Genomic DNA, 20,431 nt, shown 5'->3' on the forward strand with positions numbered 1-20,431 from the left:
TTTTTTTGCAGTTTTTGGCTGGGGTTGGCTTTGAACCCACCCATGGTATTTGGGGCCAGCACCCTACTCCTTTGAGCCACAGGTGCCACTCAAGTCTTCTTTTTCTTTAGAATTTTCAAAGAAGCTTCATTATAATATGTGTAACTTGCTAGAATTGGGGTTATCAAATTTAATCTGATCCAATACACTGCAAACAGCCCAACTCTCTTTTTTTTAGTGTATACTTCAGTAGTATTAATTTTATTATTATTATTTTTTATTTCAGGTTAATGTGAAGGTACTAACAACCACGTCACAATATTTGATTATGTTAGGTAGAGTCCCTCTTGTAGTTGTGTCCCACACTCAAAATGTGTGCCATATACCCTGACATTGTACCCATTAAGTAGGGGCACCCCAAATCCCCTCTCTTCCCTTATTCCCCCTCTCTTGTTCTTCCTCCCTTCAACTTGAATTGAAATGAGTTTTTCTCCTCTGTGCGAGTGAATTCAATCATCTAAAGACTTCAAGTTACTATTGAGTACATGGGATATTTGCTTTTCCATTCTTGTTATACTTTACAAGAAAAATGTGCTTCCATTCTTGTTATACTAAGAAAAATGTGGTATAAAGTCACCATATTTTTAATGGCAGAATAGTAGTCCATGATATACATATACCACAGCTTGTTAATCCATTCCTGGGTTGATGGGCATTTAGGTTGTTTCCACATCATGGCAATTGTAAATCAAGCTGCAATAAACAATGTAGTGCAAATGTCTTTATGACAAAAATGATTGTCTCCCCTCCCCTCCCCTCCGTAGATACCTCATAGTGGAATTGCAGGGCCAAATGGAAGGTCTAATTTGAGTTCTTTGAGGATTCTCTATACAGCTTTCCAAAGCGGTTGTATTAGTTTGCAGTCCCACCAACAGTGTAAAAGTGTTTCCATCTCTCCGTATCCACTCCAGCATCTGCAACTTTGGGCTTTGTGATGTGAGCTAATCTTGCTGCAGTTAGAGGATATCTCAGGGTGCTTTTGATTTGCATTTCTCTGATGATTAGAGACAATGAGCTATGTTTATTAGCTATTTCTCTATCTTCCTCAGAGAAGCTTCTGCTCATGTCTCTTTCCCAGTGATAGATGGAATTGTTTGCTCATTTTTTGTTGACTAATTTGAGTTCTCTATAGATCCTAGTTATCAAACCTTTGTCAGGTTAGAAACATGCAAATATATTTTCCCATTCTGGAAGTTGTATATTTGTTTTGACTGTTGTGTCCTTAAGCTGTGCCAAAGCTTTTCAGTTTAATTAAGTCCCATTTGTTTATTTTTGTTGTTTTTGCAAATTGCCACTAAACTCTTCTTCATAAAAATCTTCCCCCAGGCCAATATCTTCAATTTTTCCCACACTGTCTTCTAGGATTTTTATCATTTCATGTCTTAGATTTAAATCTTTTATCCATCTTGAGTCAATTTTTGAAGCAGTGAAAGGTGCAGGTCCAGTTTCAGTCCTTTACATGTGGTTATCCAGTTCTCCCAGCACCATTTATTGAACAGAGATTTTTTCCCCCCAGTGAATGCTTTTGCTTGGTTTATCAAAGATCAGATGGCTGTAAGAGACTACTTTTATCTCATGAGTTTCTATTCCAATCCTTATGTCTATATCTCTATTTTTATACCAATACCATACTTTTTTGATTACTGTGGATTTATAATATAACCTGAAGTCTGATAGAGTGATGCCTCTGGTTTTGTTTTGATTACTAAAAATTGCCTTGGTTATATGAGTTTTTTCTGGTTTCATAAGAAATGAAGAACTATTTTTTCCATTTTTCAAAGTATGATGTTGATATTTTAATGGAGATTGCATTGAATCTGTACATTGCTTTGGGTAGGATAGACATTTTAACAATGTTGATTCTTCCCAGCTAGGAGCATGGTATGTTTTTCCATTTGTTAATGTCTTCTGCTATTTGTTTTCTTCGGGTTTCATAATTTTCTTTGTAGAGGTCCTTCACCTCTTTTGTTAGGTATATTCCTAAGTATTTCATTTTCTTTGAAGCTACTATGAAGGAAATTGTGTCTTTGATTAACTTCTCAACTTGGCTGTTAGTGGCATATACAAAGGCTACTGATTTGTGGACATTGATTTTATACCCTGAGACGTTACTGTATTCCTGATCATTTCCGGGAGTCTTGTGGTTGTGTCTCTGGTGTTCTCTAACTATAAAATCATGTTGTTGGCCAAGAGCAAGAGTTTGACCTCCTCTGCTCCCATTTGGACGCCCTTTATATCCTTCTCTTGCCTGACTGCCTTGGCTAGAACTTCTAGCACAATGTTGAATAGTAGTGGTGACAGAGGACATACTTGCTGGTTCCATTTCTTAAACTGATTGAATCCATCTATGACAAACCAAAGAAATCTTATTGGATACTTTGGCCTTATCCTGATAAATGCCCTTTGTTTTTGCCCAGAACCAGATGTTGCCAATTTCCAGTGGCTCATCATTCAGCACATGAAGCCAAGAGCATCTCAAAAATTGTTTTTTTTCCAAAGCTCACATCAGGCAGTGTTTCAAATTAAAGAAGGGAAGACAAAAGAAAAGGAAAGAGTCTTCTGGAATCAAAGCTGCTTCAAAATACACAGGAAATGTCTCTCTGCACTAGCAACCGTGGGAGTCCAAGTGGCATGAATGGTCAAGCCACCCTCAGAGGGGCACTCCTTCCTCTGTATGTGAGAAAGCTCCTTTCTGGAACATGGAGCCAACCAAGGGTGATTCGTCATGTTTCTTTCTTCCTGGTTCCCTTGCTTACTCAGCTTGTGCACTATTTCGACACGCCTCCTACTCAGTGGCAGCTGCTTAGGGACAAGGGATGCATCTTCTTCTCTTCCTCCTCCATCTCCTCCTCCTCCTCCCTTACTCCTGGAATGCACAGTGGAAGAAGTACACAGCAGACCCTTGTACACTAATAGCTCACCAAGGGTCTTCCTTCACCAAGGATCTGATTGCCATGCAATAAGCCAGATGCTTCTCTCATTGCCACTAATGTGAAAAATGTGTTATATGTTCATTCCTGTATCTCAGGGAACCAGAAATATTACATCTTCAAGTGGCTTCTCCTGCATCAATCCCAAATCCTATTATAATACAATGAAAATAAAACCAACACACGGCTTCAGAGGGCTGGGGCTGCAATTTCACAGGGAATGGAATTGTGGATTTTTCACTTACAAAGAAGTGCTGTGAGTGTCAACAGGATTTGGGGTTAATAATAGTGCAATATGTGCTTAGTTTTCTATGTGTCAATATTTTCTGCAAACTTGAGTGCCATCCTAAGATTAAATGTGGAGAAAGAAACTTGTGCACATAACTTAAGCAAAGAAAATTTAGCTGAAAGTAAATAGACATCCCACACAACCAGGCTACTATAAGAATTCTAGAACCTTTATGATTTTTAAAAATATGTAGTCTAAATCTTACACTTGCTTTTCTTCTTTCCAGCAACTGAATACCTTACTATCAGGGAGAAGAGGGAAAGGGAAATGGAAATAATTTTTTAAATCCTCTTTAAAAATTTAGCATATTTTGACAGTGTCTGTAGCTCAGTGGGTAGGGCGCCAGCCACATGCACTGAGGCTGGTGGGTTTGAACCCGGCCTGGGCCAGCTAAAACAACAAAGATAACTGCAACAACAACAACAAAATAGCTGGGCATTGTGGTGGACGCCTGTAGCTCCAGCTACTTGGGAGGCTGAGGCAAGAGAATCACTTAAGCTCAAGAAGTTGATGTTGCTGTGAGCTGTGATGCCACAGTACTTTACCTGGGGTGACAGGTTGGGACTCTGTCTCAAAAAAAAAAAATTAACATATTTTATTGTACATCTATCTCAGACCATTTTTCAGGGTAGACAAACTTTCTTTTCTTTCATAAAACCAAATTCAATGTAGCAGCACTTATTATTAGCATTTTCTTAGTACAAACACACAGATGAAGGGGTCCCTTAATGATGAATGATTTTCTAAGCCAGAGCTATTTAAAAAATATATATGTAATCATTACAGGGGGTATTAAACAGTAGGACCTCAACAAATGAAGTCATACAACTTAGACTTGAAAGTAGCTTCAGGTCATATCTCCCCCTTTAACATCCAGGGTCTTAATGAAGAGTCCTAGATTTCTTCTTGGGATATGTAGTACTGGAGGCCTGCGAGGGGCAGAATGAGAGAAAAGCAAAGGAGTGTCTACAGCCAGTGGGCAAGGCCAATTTCAAGCCACCTAGGATTATAGCTGTGAAATGGAAAACCTCCTTATACCCCTCTAATTTGCTAGTGGAGGGGTAATGGAGCTACTGAGCCACTCAGCTTGAGTGTACGGCGTGATGTCAGCATAAAGACAGTTATACTGCTTGTTGTATTTTCTTCTGACTGCTATGTAATGATGCAGGAGGTGGGAGGCCCAAAGCTTCTCCACGTCATGGGCAGATGGGCAAGGTCAAGGACCACTGGAGTCTAGATGTGGCACTGAGGCCGACCACAGGAAGGCAGATGAGTAGAGCTCCCCAAAGAGACTTCACTCAGTTCTGATGACTGTGGTGATGATGATGATGGTGACAACAAGGGGATGATGATGTTAATGATGGTGTTGGGGGGTGGGGGTGCTATGCTGAGGACGACGCTAAAAGTAGCAACTTTCACTGAGTCCTTGCTGAGTATCAGGCCTCTGTCTTGAGTGTTTTATACAAACTACCTCATTTAATCTTCACAAACCCCCCTAAAATAGCTATTGTTATGACAGACATTTCATAAAGAACTAGATCCTATGGAGGGGAATAACTTGCCCAAGGCACCTGGCTAGTAAACGGTGAGCTGGGATCAGCCCTGGGTCTGCAGTGCAGTGCCCGTGATCCTGATAGAGCTTGGCTGTGATTCAGGGCATTTCCATCCCTCCTGATTTTGCCCATCAGTCTGAGGCCAGGAGCTCAGAGAGAACCTTTTACCCACACTCAATCTGTGGCCACGTAGCTGTGCCGATTTCATAACTAAAGTTCAGCTGTACTTTAGCTGGGATCTTACAAATGTCTGTTCTTCCTACCTGATACAATTTGCTGCTTCTGAAATGGCAACCTTAAGGAAACATTAAAAATTGGATAATGATTTAAACCTTCTCAAAGTTCTCATAAAACATTGAATGCGGCCTTTAAAATTAATGAGTTTTAAGAGTCACTAATGACAGCATGACATCAACTGTAATGTTGGCCCTTTCCAAGGTTTTTATATAATTTGAAACTTCTGGGACCTGGACAAGAGAGTTTATATTCTCAGTGGCAAGTTCATGCATAATCCTTTTGAAATATAACATGATAATTTCATCTGTAAATCAGAGAACAGAGACAGTATTTATCCTGGGAACCCACAGAGCAGAGATTAATAATTAGTTGTATGTCCCTGGCTTATGTCTGTCTGTGGAGCTCAGTTTCATCCACTGTAAAATTGAAATTATGGTATCTCCTCTACCTATGTCACAGAACTATAAGGATCAGATATGGATGGGAAAGCTTTTTGAGATATAGAAAGAAAACTGCCTTATCCAAATGGAAGCAATTATGTTTTATGGTTATAGTCATAAATAAAACAAAAGAAATTTTAAAACCTCATCTAACTCCTCCTTCTCCCATCCTCCATTATATCACTGTTTTTCATGGTTATTGACAGGAGTTTATAACTGAAGATGCCACCGCCTTTATTATCCATCACCGCTCCCAAATTATCTGAGGCAGAAGTTAGAGAGAACACATTTGAGACGGAGGCTCATTCAGAGCCTTCTCATGCCCACTCTGGCCCTGGAATATATTAATATTCACTTTGAAGCTGAGGGAAGGATTTCTCCCACCCAACTAGGGACAGCTTTATATTAATTTTGCTTGTTGATAGTTGTACGTAATACCTCCTGCAAAGCAAAACCCCAAGGCAGATTCCTTGGGCAAATGAAATGCTATGGTCAAGTTATTAGAGAACATCAAAGTTGATCAGCAGAAACCAAGACATTGGAGGAAGGGCTGACATCTGGCTTCAGTGGAAGTAAAGAGCAGTAAGAGTCTCACTCCAGCTTTTGAGCAGCCGGTGTATGCGGGGCACTGTGGAAGCTGCAGAAAACTCAGCGCAAAACCTTTTAAATTAAGAGGGAATTTACAGGATCACAAGCAATGAGGGACTAGGGAGGATACAGCTTTAGGCCTGACAAGACTCCAGGGCGCTGGCTCTTGTCTTCAAGGACCCATATTTCCCCATATTTTGGTATCTCTAGCCACTATCTAAAGTTTTCCTGGTCATGGAAATATGGCTACCACCTGCTCTTGTCTTCATAGCTTCTCCAGTGCTTTTCAACCTTTTTTATCTCAAGATACACTTGAACCTATAGTTAAACTTCAATGGCACACTTGAATTAGGTTGATCAAAAAAAAACAAAGTAAATGGAGTGATGCCCATAGCTCTGTGGGTAGGGCACTGGCCACATACACTGAGGTTGGTGGGTTCAAACCCAGCCTGGGCCTGCTAAAACAGCAATGACAACTGCAACAACAACAACAACAACAAAATAGCCGGGCATTGTGGTGGGCGCCTGTAGTCCTAGCTACTTGGGAAGCTGAGGCAAGAGAATCACTTAAGCCCAAGAGTTTGAGTTTGCTGTGGGCAGTGATGCCATGGCACTCTATCTAGGGTGACAGCTTGAGACTCTGTCTCAAAAAAAAAAAAAAAAAAAGAATAAAAAAACAAAGAATAGACTTACTGTGCTTTGAACTTCTTTCAAGACTAATTTAACTAATCACCTTTAAACATTTTCATCAAATGCACTGATTGAAAATCACTTCTCTAGACCACGGAAGAGAAGAGGTTTCCTCCCAGCAGGCTCAGCAGAGTCTGGGCCTCACGTGCTCATCCCTGCACCCATCTCTATAGGGGGAACTTAGTAGGCTGACTAGTTACACCTTAGCCACATGGTCATGGCTGGAACTGAATCTGAGCCCCACAGGAATGCTGGGGCAAGACTAGAGAGTGGGTCCCCGAAGTGTAATCTTCTGTTACTGTTACCAGAAAGAGGGGGGCACCGATACCAGGTAATGACAAATAGCCAACGTCCACTATGGAGTCAGTGCACCTAGGTTTAAGTCTCCTCCGTGTTCTAGCTGTGTGACCTTGGGGGTTTAACAGAGCATTCCATGCTCCACTAATAATTCTGCACCTATGTCATACTTTTGTCATAATGACTTTTAAAAGTTATGTTAAAAGCTTACCATAATACTTGCCATAGTAAGCACTCAAAATGCATGATTATTCTGAAACTTTATTTTTAGGAAGGAAGGAAGAATGGAAGAAAGGGGGAGAGAGAGGAAGGGAGGGAGGGAGGAAGGAAGATGCAAATAGTCATTTTAGGAAATCAGTAAATCAGAGAATTTCTTCACTTATTTAGAGAGAAAAAAGAAGAAAAGATTAAAAAGTGAAGAAGTTAGAAGAGTAAGACTAAGCTAGATCTGGCAGGCCTAATTAAAGATTCTAAAGAGAAAAACAGCACCATTGCAGAAATTAGAAATGTTTAGGAGTTGCCACAATCAGAATGGACACTGCAGAAACCAATTCAATAAGGCTCAGGACAAAACTGAAAAGTCACAGATAATGTAGAGGCAAACGATAAACACAAGAACGGCAGGGCCAAGTCCTGTAGTGGGCCTGAGAACAGAGCTTCCTGGATTCTCCGGGCTGCCAGGCCCTCCTTGTGCCCTTCCCCCACACAGACAGTGCAGCATACACACCTGCTCCCAGGTCACAGCTTCAGCATTTCCTCCCATCCCGCTGGCCTAGGTACACATGGTACACATCCACCCAGACTGACTGAGGCTCGCACTGCTCCCACCATTTCCAGGCGAGCCCCCCATGACAGAACTGGCCACAGCCACCTGGAGGGCTCCAGGCATCATAGCCCAGGGGGTAGGGGAGCAAGTTCCGATGGGCGAACTTGGATGGAAAAGAGCAGGCAGACATATGTGACCACAGATTTGTAGGCCCACGGTTGGCGCTCCCGCCTCCTCCCCAGTGAGCTGTTCCAAAACACAGCAGTCCACGCAGCCACAGATGACCAGCTGTGCTTTCTGACGACTGTGCGACTGCCACACTAACGCGTATTCTCATATTTGTTTTCCATCTTTCTTTGCTACACTTCTATTTTTCCTTCATCCTTGCGGTCCTGGGATTGCATTTCAAATAAAGCGTTGCTAAGACGTTTTGCTCACATTCTGTTTTCTGGAGAATTCAAACTTAGCCATCGAAATGTTATAGACAATGGAGATGATATTGGGTTCCATGAATTAGAGAATGGACCCATGCAGTTAAACAATAATGAGAATATGAGGGAAGAGAACTTCCCTGATGTGTTCTGCAACCTGGAACATTATTAGGGAACCATAAGGTAAATGCTGATCTTTATCCTGGTAAGATTGCTGCACTTTAAAGAAACAAAAAAGGGACTTTTTTGAATATTTAACAAGAATAAATAGGGGACTTAGAAACAACTGGCTAGCAAGAAGCTCCGCTCAGCTACATAGAGCACCAGGATGAAATGGAGCAGTCAGATGTCCACAAAATTTTGACAGAAAAAAAATGCAAACCTCAAAATGGCACACTCCACAAGCTGTTATTTACATGAGAAGTCAGCAGATGGACATTCTAAATACGCTAAAAAGATTAATATATGAAATGTACTTAATAATATAATCAAACCAAGTAAGAGTAGCTGTCCTGGATCAAAGATTTAAGTAGAACGTTAAACCTTTCCTTATTTTGTAGTAGAAACAGATTTTCTTTCCCATGACCCAATAACCAGAAACTATAAGGGAGAAAAATGAAAAATGTTTGTAAGATAAACACAAATAAAACAAAAATACAATTACAAGTGTAACAAAATGCTTAATATCCTATTACATAAGGAAACTTTGATGTCTGTAAGAAAAGATCTCCAACTGAAAAATGGGCTACGTACATGAAAAAGCAATATGTAATTAAAAGCAAATGTGCGTCTATGTGTATAAATGTTTGTCTTACTAGTGATGAAAAAGCACAAGTTTAAATAAGAATGGGATGTTGCTTTTTACCTACCACATTGGTAACAGTGAAAAAGATAGACAATGTTCTATGTTCCTAGAGTGACTTGACTGGAGCGTGTGATTCAGAGGGACATGTTGAGACTTTCCCCTTGTGTTACCTACTGACCATCTTCCCTGCTGCTAGCATCTCATCATTACTAAATTGGACAAATGTGTAGTAGCATACACTGTGGCAATCTTCCCATTAATACAGCACTGTGAATGACCTAAAGTCCATTAACAGAGGCTGGTTTAAGTAAGTACAATATAACCATTCAACTGGATGCTATACAGATGTTCAACACAATGGTACATTTCACCATTCTCTGACAAGGAAAGATGGTGATACACGTTCTGGAATTGAAAAAGCATATTTTAAAGCAAGAATCATGTGATCACCTTTATATAAAAATGTGTCCCACAGATACCTGAACACACTGACAGTGGTTACTGATGGGGAATGCGTCTTTGTCCTTGCTTTGTGTAAATTTTCTACATGTCTGATTTTTAAATTTATAGTAAGATGAATGAATACTCATCTTTATTTAAGAACAAAAATACTTTCCAAGGTGTATCCCCACAGGCCTTGATTTTTAGCCAACATTGCAGAGTTCCTGTGAAATCTGTCTTGACGTGTGCTGCCCGTACCATATCAGGATTGTGAGAATAAACCAAGACCACCCAAATGAGGACAAATGGGGGCCATTCATTCAGAACTTGCAATAGCAAAGGAGATTAGGCACCATCACTTGCATTTGGCAGAGACTCAAAGGCTAACAGAGAAGTGGGAAGGCTTTACGGTGAGCAGAATGGGAGTTATCAAGCATGTCTTGCTTAGAGGATGTCGGTGTGGGGAAGCTGGAGGTGGACCAACTTGAAGTAAGACATCTTGTGTGAACGCATGGGGAGCATATTTGGCCTTCTTTGTTGGTTCAGCAAATACTAGGGATGCTGGTGGCCGCTGGGCGTGTCCTGGTTGTCCTGAGCCCACTGTGATAATCACTGGCTGCTGCAGAGGTAGGTCTGTGCTATCTTGCATGGCCTGGCCATTGCCAGTTTGGGTGTTCAGTCTCTCAATGCATTGCAATTAATTTATATTATTTGCCACACCATTTATAAAGAATATGGAATTTTCCCCTTGGGAGTCAGCCATATCAGCATGTATATCAGCTTAGCGATATACTTGGAATAATATCCAGTCTGTATTTCCATCAGCAGCAAACATCATCTGCCTCCATTCTTACTGACTTAATTTATAAACGTGAGTTATATGCCCAATTTTCTATTCAGCCTTATACTGGGATGTTCGTAGTACCCCTGATGTCGCTGGCTGTCGTTTACGGAGAATTCACCTGAGAGTGAGCACAGGGTTGAGTGTATAACATGAATTATTTCACTCATCTCTCACAATGGCCCTAGTGAGGTGTCACTACAAGTCCCATTTTACAGATGAGGAAACAGACTTGGACAGGTCCAGGAATGTGTCCAGTCACAAAACTTGTTCACTGAAATGCCTCTTGACCCTGGGTATGTCTGACTGCAAAGTTGGTGCTTATAAATCCCAGGGAATGTGAGACCCGTCTGAAATGATTTGGCCACACACACTGGCTGGGTAACCAAGGCCCAGAAGCCTGGAAGAGAACACAGTGCACCAGTTCTGAGCTGCAGATCTTGCTTCTCAAAGGCTATAAAAGAATCTTAACCCGTAATTCTTTTATGTACCTGGAGGGTTTCCATCATGGTGGCAGGAAGCTGGATCATAGCTAATGTCATCCTTTGGCAGTGATCATAACTCACTTTGATAATTACTAACCTGCTTGCCCAAGGATGCACAAAGTCCCATCATGGACAAGAGAACACGGGTTACAAGCCGCCTGCAGGCTGTCTTCTCCAAACTAAGCACTTTTACTGTTGTAGTCGGAAATACACCATCTCTCCATTGTTCACAGGACAGCACTTTACAATATTATGTCAGTGTTTACCAAGTGTGAAGGCAACTTCTTTATAATTTCTGAATTTTCAATTTGAACCAGATCCAGGCATTTTCTAATTGCTATTTTGTTCTCTCCCATTGGAATACATTTCACTGTGGGAAACATATCTTGGAAATTTCTAACACATCTTCATTTCCCTCACTGTGTCCTTTTGGTCTGTTCTAGTTATTTACTCTCTCCCCTGTCCCTCCCGTACCCCAACTGCTGTCAGCTTTGAACCAACCTGTGCCATCCAAAAATGCTTGAACACTTCAGTGGGAGAAGGGCTTCAGATGCTGAGGTGGGAACACATTTAATTCCAGGGGCCAGAATGCCTGGCTTCCCAACTTACCTCTCCTGCTCAGAGCACTGTGACCCAGGGGCAGGTAACTCAGCCTCTCTGAACCTAATGACTTACCTGGGAAATGGGGCTAAGGAGAGTACCTGCATTGCAAGGATTTTGTTGTCTTCATAAGGTTGTTACGGGACTGGAATGAGCTCATACATAAGCTCCTCAGCCACTGCCTGCTATAGTGGGACTCCCACAAATCAATTATTTCTATGTGTTGTTGCCTTAAAATCTATCTGAGCCTCAGCCTCAAGCTTGTTCTCCAAGACACAGGGGTGAAGGAGAGCCCTGGATGGGGAGAAGTTTGCTCGCCACCCACAAGCTAGTGACATGGCACCCCTTGGGTCTTCTCTGCAGAAGCTGCTCCCCTCTGCTCACCGGGCAGGAGTAAGGGAGCGGGAGTGGGCGTTTACGGCACACCTTTCTGGTGCAGGACATAGCTACAAGAGGAACTCTACCTAACAATTTCAAAAATTGTGACCTAGCTGTATTCTCATAATAACCTGAAATTAAAAAAAAATTTTTTTTAAATGGAATTGAAAATACAAAGAAATAAATAGCCAGTGGAAAACTTAAAAAAAGATGAGTACCCTCCAAAATGCAAGTGTCAGGGTTGAAATCCCCATTCTTGTAGTTCTCTGTCTGGGATGCTTCCAGATATCTCAGCAGATGTTGGTGAAAAACAAATGTCTCTCATTTGTATTTGAAAGGGAATCCAGAGGGATAACATTCCTCCGTTAGGGCAAGCTTCCTAAGGGAGGCCAGGCCGCTGCTCCATCAACCCAAGTTCCTTCAGCACCTTGGACAGTGACACCTCTCCCTTCCCGGGGCCCTTTCCCACGCCCAGGCTTCTTTTCACTGCTAAGTTATTTCTCAGGAAGAATCGTGAAGCTGGCACGGAAGGGAGGGAATCCCTGTTGCCCAAGGTCATTGACAGGATAAATTCTACTACTTTCATGGAAACCTACACATGTGTGTTTTATTTCTCATTCCTACAATGTCATTTCTCATCTCAAAACCCTCGGGTGGTTTCCTGCACTCAGAGGAAAAGCAGAAGTCCCAGGAGACTCTACCCACCTGGCCCCACCTCTCCCAACCCTCTCCCTGCTCTCTCCACCCCAGGAATTTTTGAATTCTCACTGATCCTTCTCAATGATGCCTTCCCTGACTGCAGTGGTGGAAGCTGCGGCCCCATCTCCTCCTTCTTTGCCATTTCTCCTCATCACCTTCACATTATGTATGTAAACAGACCAACAATTTCAGGGTGCCGTCCTCACTGCCCCATTCCCAGTGGCTAGAACACTCTCCCTGGCACACAGTAGGTGCCAACAAATATGTGTCAACCAGTACATTAATAAATAAATGAACTAGGGGACAATCTCATAAAGTAAGTAATACTAGCCTCATTTTATGGGTGATGAAACTTGGGCTCAAAAAGATCATAGGAGCTTGAGCAAAATGGCATGCCTGAGAGGTCAAGGGCCCGAGGTGGAGCAGAGTGGTGTGGCCCTGGGTCTTCAGTGCCTCCCAAGGCCCCTTATGTATTCTCCACACACACACATGCTGGGTTCCCTCTCCCCAGGTACTCATGGCCCTCATAAGTTCTTTTCCTCCAGGAAATTCTCTCAAGATAGAACATGAAACTGTCACATTCAGGTAGGGTTGACTGGAATTAACCCCAAAGTTACCCATCTCTTGGGATGCCTGCATTCCAAGGGCTTCCAGAGCTCTGCCTGATACATTCTGCTTGATGGTGAAATTCTGGCTTCCACCAGTAGCCCCTGGTGACGAGGGGCAGAAAGTTACCCCAAGCCCCTGCTCCATCCCACACAGCCTGTGGAAACCAAAGCCCGTGACTGTCTGGGGCCTGCTGTGTTGGGGCCCCCTCTCCCCCAAAGTCAGGTGGCCACCTTGGTCACCTCTTCCATGATACCTCTAAACACAACTTAAAAGTAATTTTTTTGTCTTAAACACTTTATTCCTAAAATCTTAGCAAAATCTACATTTTTTTCTCAAAAAGCACATTTTCCTGCCTGCCGGGTTTTCATCTGCTACAATTTTTAGAGTGCAAATACCTTTTCACAGGCCTTTTCCCCCTGAGGTTAAAATGGTATTTTAGATCCAGAAGTGGGAAATGAATTTTTCCAATTATGTGTTTGGTGCTTTATTATTCTAACCAATTCGTGTGAATGCAAATGCTAGAAAATTAGGAGTATCCCCTCTGAAATAACAGTCTTTTCTCTTCTGTGTACAGATGGCCCAAGGACACCACACTGATCGCAAATTTACTAATGCAATAACTAGTTTTCTACTTCGAAGGAGTAAATAACACCTATCAGGCCATCTAATCGCCTTCCACACCAATGACACTAGACAGAGAAGAAATCCTGATCCCCTGACAAGCCTCTGTCTGGGGTTCTGCATTTTACTGGATGTACATTGCCTGCCACCCACTCAGCCCCACAGTGCTGCACAGCCAGGGAGAGCTGCTGAGACGTGGATCTATTTGTTGCTCCAAGAGGGGTCCAGTCTTGGGGTAAAGGGTGAGGACAGTGGAGCTGCCACCGGCCGATCACTCAGATTTTTAAAGCTGTCCCCCTAGGAACAAAGGCAGAGGCCACAGTGACAGAAGCAAAGGCACATAAGGCTTGTTAGTCCTGCACCTGCCTGAGGACACCGTCACTTCACCCGTGCCCACACACACAGTGACGGGGGAAACAGAATCATTTTTTGGTTTAAAAAGGATACATCTACTGTGAAGGTTTTTGCTTACTGTTTCAGATATTTCTTAAAAATCTGAATCATCTCAGCCAACTCTGTGGCTCCTAGGCAGGGGGACAAATGTCAGTACTTAGCAGGTAAGGACTGCACCAGCTCCTGGAACACCTCTGGGATGACATCTCATTCCAACACCTGCACAAAAGTCTCCCACCTGCCCGGCTGCCTCTGCCCTAGGAACAGAGGTGGTGGCCACGGTGAAGCCCTGGACTGGTGGGACCCGTCGGGGGGGGTAGGGGGTGCCGTGGGCCCTGCAGGTGTGACTGTGACTATGACCAAGGAAGGACCAGGCCTTCATGAAAGTCAAAAGCAAACACACAAGACCTTTGGAGACCTCAGTTTCTTCCAGTGAGTACCTAGCACCTTCACCAACACGACATATTTGAAGACTGCCTTTTGTACACATAGATTTATTAGCGTTATGATTTTGAAATAACGTATCAACCAAAGGTGCATTATCCTGTCTACAAAGGCAAGGTCAGGGGAGTTGATGCCCGTGGTGATGGGTGATGGGTCTTTCTTGGGAGACATTAGCACAGTCTGGGGGAGCAGTTTCCAAAACAGCTTCCACGCTGAATGGGGCAGCCAGCAGTCTCCCCGTCATCAGCCTTGTTACTGACAGCATTTCTGTGTTTAAAGATTTAAAAAGGCAGCAAATTTCCAGGACAAAACAACAATCCATACATAAGTATATTTGGAATTGGAAAAAGGAAACAAGAATTACATCTCAGGGGCTCTGGGTGATGCATGCTCCTGGTACCAGTTAATAAATTGTCTCACACAGTCATGCCGTTTTAATTTTACAAGACTCTCTTAGAAGTGGAAATAGCACATCCCCCCAAATTGGCCTCGCTAAGTCATTTGAGAAAACTATATCAAAAGGTTAACATTCTGAAGTAGTCAGTATTAGGATATTACAGGCAGGGAAAAAAAATCGTCCTTTGTCCTGACTGTAAACATGCTCACACTTTCTGGCCAATTTAAGATGAAAGCAAACGTGTCTGTTCCCATCTGGGAAAGTCACTCACTGACCACATCAATAGTTTTTTTCTCTCACAAGTGGCAGTCTGAGACAGGTTTACATTTTTTAAAACTCAGTTTACTCTGTACCAGTGAGGAGAGGAAAGACAGTTGGGAACCGAGAGCAAACCAACACTCGGCAGTGACAACACAGCTGACTCTGAGCACATCAGTTACACTCGGTGACAACACGGCTGACTCTGAGCACATCAGTTACACTCGGTGCCGGCCAAGGCTAATTCCTAGAGTCCTTTGCACATTTATTCACGATTTTGCTCTTTGAAAGGAAGTTTTTTTCCCCCCTGTGCCGACTCCATTGCGAAAGGATCTCTTCATAAATGGCCTCTCCAAAAGTGGCTTCAGAAAGGCTAGCCCCTCTCTCCTGTCCAGCCTGGTTGGGCAGCTGTTCAGCAGCGTGAGAAAGAAATCAGATTTTCCCAACACCTAGCGATTCAGATGGGGGAGAAGGGAGAGAGTACAGCATCAGGGTTAAACGTTTATTTCAACGGTAACAATTGTCAAAATCCTAGGGCAATATACCCAATATATGCAATCTTCTTAAAGGCATATGTTTTGCTAAGACACAATATATATTTTATCTGGATACAAAATATTATTTGGAGTGATATACCCACTTGTCTAATTTTTATGCTACTTACTAATTGCTGCTATTCAGTCTTCATCCCCTGCACCATATCTTTTTGCTGTTATTCTACGAAGAATATTTCAAGTGGCACTAATTAGAGAATAGTTTTTAAGATTCATTTAGAAAACAACCCGTGACGATCAGACTCCAGACTTCAGACAGAAGCACTTTCCTTCTGGGGCTTGTCCTGGGCCATTTGCCAAGTTCTCCATGGAGTTGTCTGTTCCTTGGACATCGGTGCCTTGTCTTCTGACTTTGCTTCAGTTCCTCACTGGTGGCTCAGGGCTGGGACAGTGCAGGGCAGTGTGTGTGGGAGTTGGGGAGAGGGAGTGCTTAGCAGTAGGTTTGGAATCTTAGAGCTTAAGTTGGCCTCCAATAACCTGAAATTCAACCCCATATTTTGCAGATGGAGAAACTGAGAGCAAAAGCTTATGTGCCCCAAGTAACAGGGGTGGCACATCCAGGGGCCGTCCTGACCCAGGGTCTGGGTAGGAACTGTCAACACTCACCATTGTTTCCCTCCTGCATGGTTGCAGAAGGATTTCAACACACTGACAAGGTGTTAATACAGATTTCACCAGTAACAAAAACAAAGATTTATCCGTGATCTCTGGGCTTCACGCATTAAATGCATCCCTTTATTATATTCCAAAAAAAAAGCTCTACAAAGTAGGTACTATTATTTCCTCAGTATTAAATGAGGACACACATGGCTTGTAAGCAAAGCCTTTCAAGCTGCAGAATCTAACTCCAAGCCTGGGCTTCTAGACTCTTCCAGAAGGACCAGAGGAAGGAGATGGACACTTATTTTTTTTTAACAAACAGACATATTACAAAGTAAAAATTTTTGTTTTTCTATCTTAGTCTGGGTAAATAAGTTTGGTCTCGGGCTCCTGTACTTGGAAGTTGAAATGGGGCTGGAGTGCAAGAAATATTCCCTATGGTCCTCCCTGAGGACTGGATGGTTTACCAGAGAGGCCATAGTCAGGGCTCCTGGGCAACCATTCCCACTGAACACTATGGAAATAAAAAAATTAATGCCCCCCACCCTCAAGAAGAGTCAAGGAGTTTCAAAAATACTGTTCCTGAGAAAATCAATCAAAAACTTTTAGTTGAACCTTTCCGTGTGTTAAGAGAGGAAATCGGAACACGCTGGAGAGAATGTCTCCCATTTTAGATCCTCAGCAGGGAGGGCCTGTGACTCACTGCAGGAAGGGAAGCAAGCCAGTTCTTTCCAGAAATACTCATGATGCCACCTTTACACTGCAAAAGAAATGTATCAGTTCTGGTTATCGGATTCCTAAAACACCTCTAAACTCTCCTCAAAATATACTGATGCACTTTGCTGATAGCTGAAGGCATCAGCTCTTGCCAGGGCAGACTTGTTAACAGAATAATGTTGTCTGTGTGCCTGGTTGGTGGACTTTATGAAGTTCATGACAAGTATTAGAGAAGCCCGTACGTCATTCGTCTGTACGATCATTTACTCTAAGCCGTCAAATCAGCACAAATGCCGTCCACACCATTACAGCCTGACAGGGCAATAATGAGAACAAAATTAGCACTTGTAGAAACAGAAATATCAAAAACACAGGGAATGGAGAGGCATTTCATTTGTGGGCAAGGTGGTCTCATAAGTATTTTAGACTAAAGTACATTCCCAACTTAAAAAGAGAAAGCTGCAGACAAGTCTCTCTCATTCAGTAGAAATGTCAGGAGCCAACCTCTGGGGAAAGAACGGAAGTGACTAGGAAAGCTCTGGAGAAAACGCATCGATTTGTGGGTTGTGACTCATCACCCTGGTCAGTGTGGTGTCTCAAGGAATAGATGACTAAACTGGTGTTGAATGCTCACAGGAAAAAAAAGAAGCTATATTAAGTAAACAAGAGGTAGAAAAATGACAGATGCCAAGATCAGGGAGAGCAGCATAGAAAGAACAAGATCATCATTTCTGGGCACACGTTTATAATTAAGGGTTTATGTGACATCTTTTTATCCTAAGAGCAGTTTCATCAATTGCATCGATTTCAGTAATTATATTGCGACAGGTTAAATTTTAGTGAAAAAAAAATTAAAGTTCAAAATGTCATCAGTGGCAATAGATATATTAAAACTTAAAAATCTTGACATGAAACAACTGAAATATCACAGAGAAACAGTATCACATGTTCCAAAGAAAGACATTTATTTTCTGAATGTCTGGAAAAGTTCAGTGAACACAGAATCTCAATCAATGCTGTTGAGTAAATACAGGAATTAATATTTCATGTGATAGTTTATTGAGATCTGACATTTTGCCTACATTCTGCATTGGAAAAAAAGTCCCTAATATTGTAAAATGAGGACATTCAGTGCTTTTGAAAAATGATCATTGTGTTTTTAGTATAGTGTCAATGGTTAAATCGTCATTTCGAGCATGGGTGAATGCATATAGAACAAATAATTTTTTTCGTGGGCAAAAATATCATTCACATTTTATACTGAAATGAGTATTTTCCCGCGTGGAAGGCAACCTTTAAACCATTCACAACAAAGTCCACTATTACTTATACTTACATAAATGTTTCCTTTTCCTAATTCTTAAATCTGCTTAAATTTTTTAACGCAAACTCTAATAATGAAGGACGGTGCTTTTCTGGCACATGTTCCCTGAGATTGTTTTGAATTTATAGACTCTACAAGTCTAGTCATCTATTCAAACATCAAAAATATAAGCCCAGCCCTTACCTCAGATGATGGAGTAGGGTGACACCACAGCACGGCCATCGTGGACAGCAGCAGAATGAAGACGAGACTGATTTTCAATGAGCTGCAGAACGGGGGGGAAACCACAAATATTTAGTATCATCTGGGCAAGTATAAGTAAAAAAGCATATAAAAATTCAACACTTTTCTTTGTGGAAAAATTCAGCTTTTTACCCAATCATCCTGGCCTTCCCCCAATCTGTGCAGATAGGTAGTTGTATTGCCAAATTCCTCACACTTACTGTCAGATCCTCCTTGGGTGGGCCTTTTATACCAGAAAAGTTCTGGAGTAAAAATGTCATCATGTCCCATCCCGTGTGACTAATTGGCCTGACTGTGGCCTTTTGTTCTCGTTAAGTATGAAAAGGACAGTAACATACAGGCAGTGTCACTGAGCCACCAGCTCTTGACTGCATTTAGCATTTGCCATTAACGACGTCCTTCAAAAGCATTGTCACCTGGACGGCATCATTGTGACATAGATGGCCAGAGGTCCCAGAAGGAAGCTGAAGTTTTTCAACTTAGCATTTAAATGCTTAAGAAAAATGACATTATTTCCTTGAATGTCCCAGACATCTTATTTCAGAGACTATCACAAAAGAAATCCCGACCAGAAAGAAGAACATCGGCCAGGCGATGTACGCAGATTGTTTATGTTTGCTGCACAAGATGCTCTTCCTGCAGGATTTCAGCAGTTAAAGCAGGGAAGTCAATGTTACTCTTTCCACTAGTCATGTAGCTGAAGGAAGGACACTGTGGCCGCCCCTTCCCATGTGCATCCCCGACGCCTCCCGTGCAGGGTTCTGGGAAAGCCTGCCTGCCATGCCACCTTTCCCCCAAGGGTGAGGGGTTTTCTGGGAAGCTTCTGCTGCCCTTGCACTTCAGTGGACATCTGCATTAATAAATGGACTCGGGAGCTCTGAGTGTGAACAGATGTTGCTGAGGCGTACAGTGGAGAAAAATACCAAGGGAGGCGCTTTATGCTTGGATGACTAGTGTTTCTGAGATGGTGCCAGCGTTTTTTAATACAAAGCAACCGAGGATAGTCCCTCCTCCTCAAGGTCGCACCTTTTGGAGGACAAAGCTGCCCTGTGTCTGGGGCATTCTCTGCCTGTTTGTCGGGGCTGCATTCTTCCCTTGGGGAACTGATATTCAGATGATTTCATGCAGTTGTCAATCATATAGTGACAGTTTGCCTGTCACAAAGAAAAGCAGGTGACCCAGACCCTCAAGTGAACCTGGATCATGGGGTTAGCACCAGGCTAGGGGCTGGGGCAGGCAGCCTGAAGACCTTTGCTCAGAGTTCTCTTGGGAACTCATGTGGACGCTGAGAAACAATAGGCCTTGCCGGAGGGACTGCGCACACACCCACGTTTCAGTTCTCTGTAAATGCAGCCCCTTCAGGTCCTCCACCAAAGTGAGTACGTAAACTCAAGCAGCACAAAACACGAGACGCACAGGATAAGTATTCAAAATAGACACACGGGATAAAGCCAAAAGGGATAAAAGGAGATGACAGCAACAATGTTTTGGCAAGTGATGAACAATTGACCAGGTAGATCTGAAAAAGGTACTTAATAAAAGACCCTCAACAGACTCAAAATGTTATGAAGACAGTTAATTTCATACTACATGTAGTGAAGGTGACACCAAAAAGAAAACAAAAGGATGAAGTCTAAGTTTGTTTAAGAATCATCTCTATCAATACCACAGCCTTTCTCCAATTTCCATTTCCAGACACCACCTTCTCCCTGGACTTGGCAGGAAAGAAGAGTTTTATCCTCAGAGGAGGGTAAAACACAGG

The 20,431-nt window shown here is 42.5% G+C and overlaps 1 protein-coding gene across 1 annotated transcript; it reads right to left on the minus strand.

Moving 5' to 3' along the window:
- Positions 1-15,478: 15,478 nt before the first annotated feature.
- On the minus strand, positions 15,479-18,809 carry NPS (neuropeptide S). The gene is made up of 3 exons (XM_023515634.1): positions 18,802-18,809; positions 18,610-18,691; positions 15,479-15,680 (listed from the first exon to the last, which is right to left on the minus strand). Exons 1-3 carry the CDS (start codon positions 18,807-18,809, stop codon positions 15,501-15,503), a joined length of 270 nt encoding a protein of 89 aa, XP_023371402.1. The 3' UTR covers positions 15,479-15,500.
- Between the last annotated feature and the right edge of the window lie 1,622 nt (positions 18,810-20,431).

The sequence above is a fragment of the Otolemur garnettii genome, unplaced genomic scaffold (genome assembly GCF_000181295.1).
Source record: "Otolemur garnettii isolate 467f Iridium unplaced genomic scaffold, OtoGar3 scaffold00075, whole genome shotgun sequence".
NCBI lineage: Eukaryota > Metazoa > Chordata > Mammalia > Primates > Galagidae > Otolemur > Otolemur garnettii.

Excerpts from the sequence above, each read along its gene's own strand:
- NPS (XM_023515634.1), bottom strand. Across the intron at positions 15,681-18,609 it reads ACCCTACTCCATCATCTGAG|GTGTTGGGAAAATCTGATTT; the intron begins GTAAGGGCTGGG and ends CTGAATCGCTAG.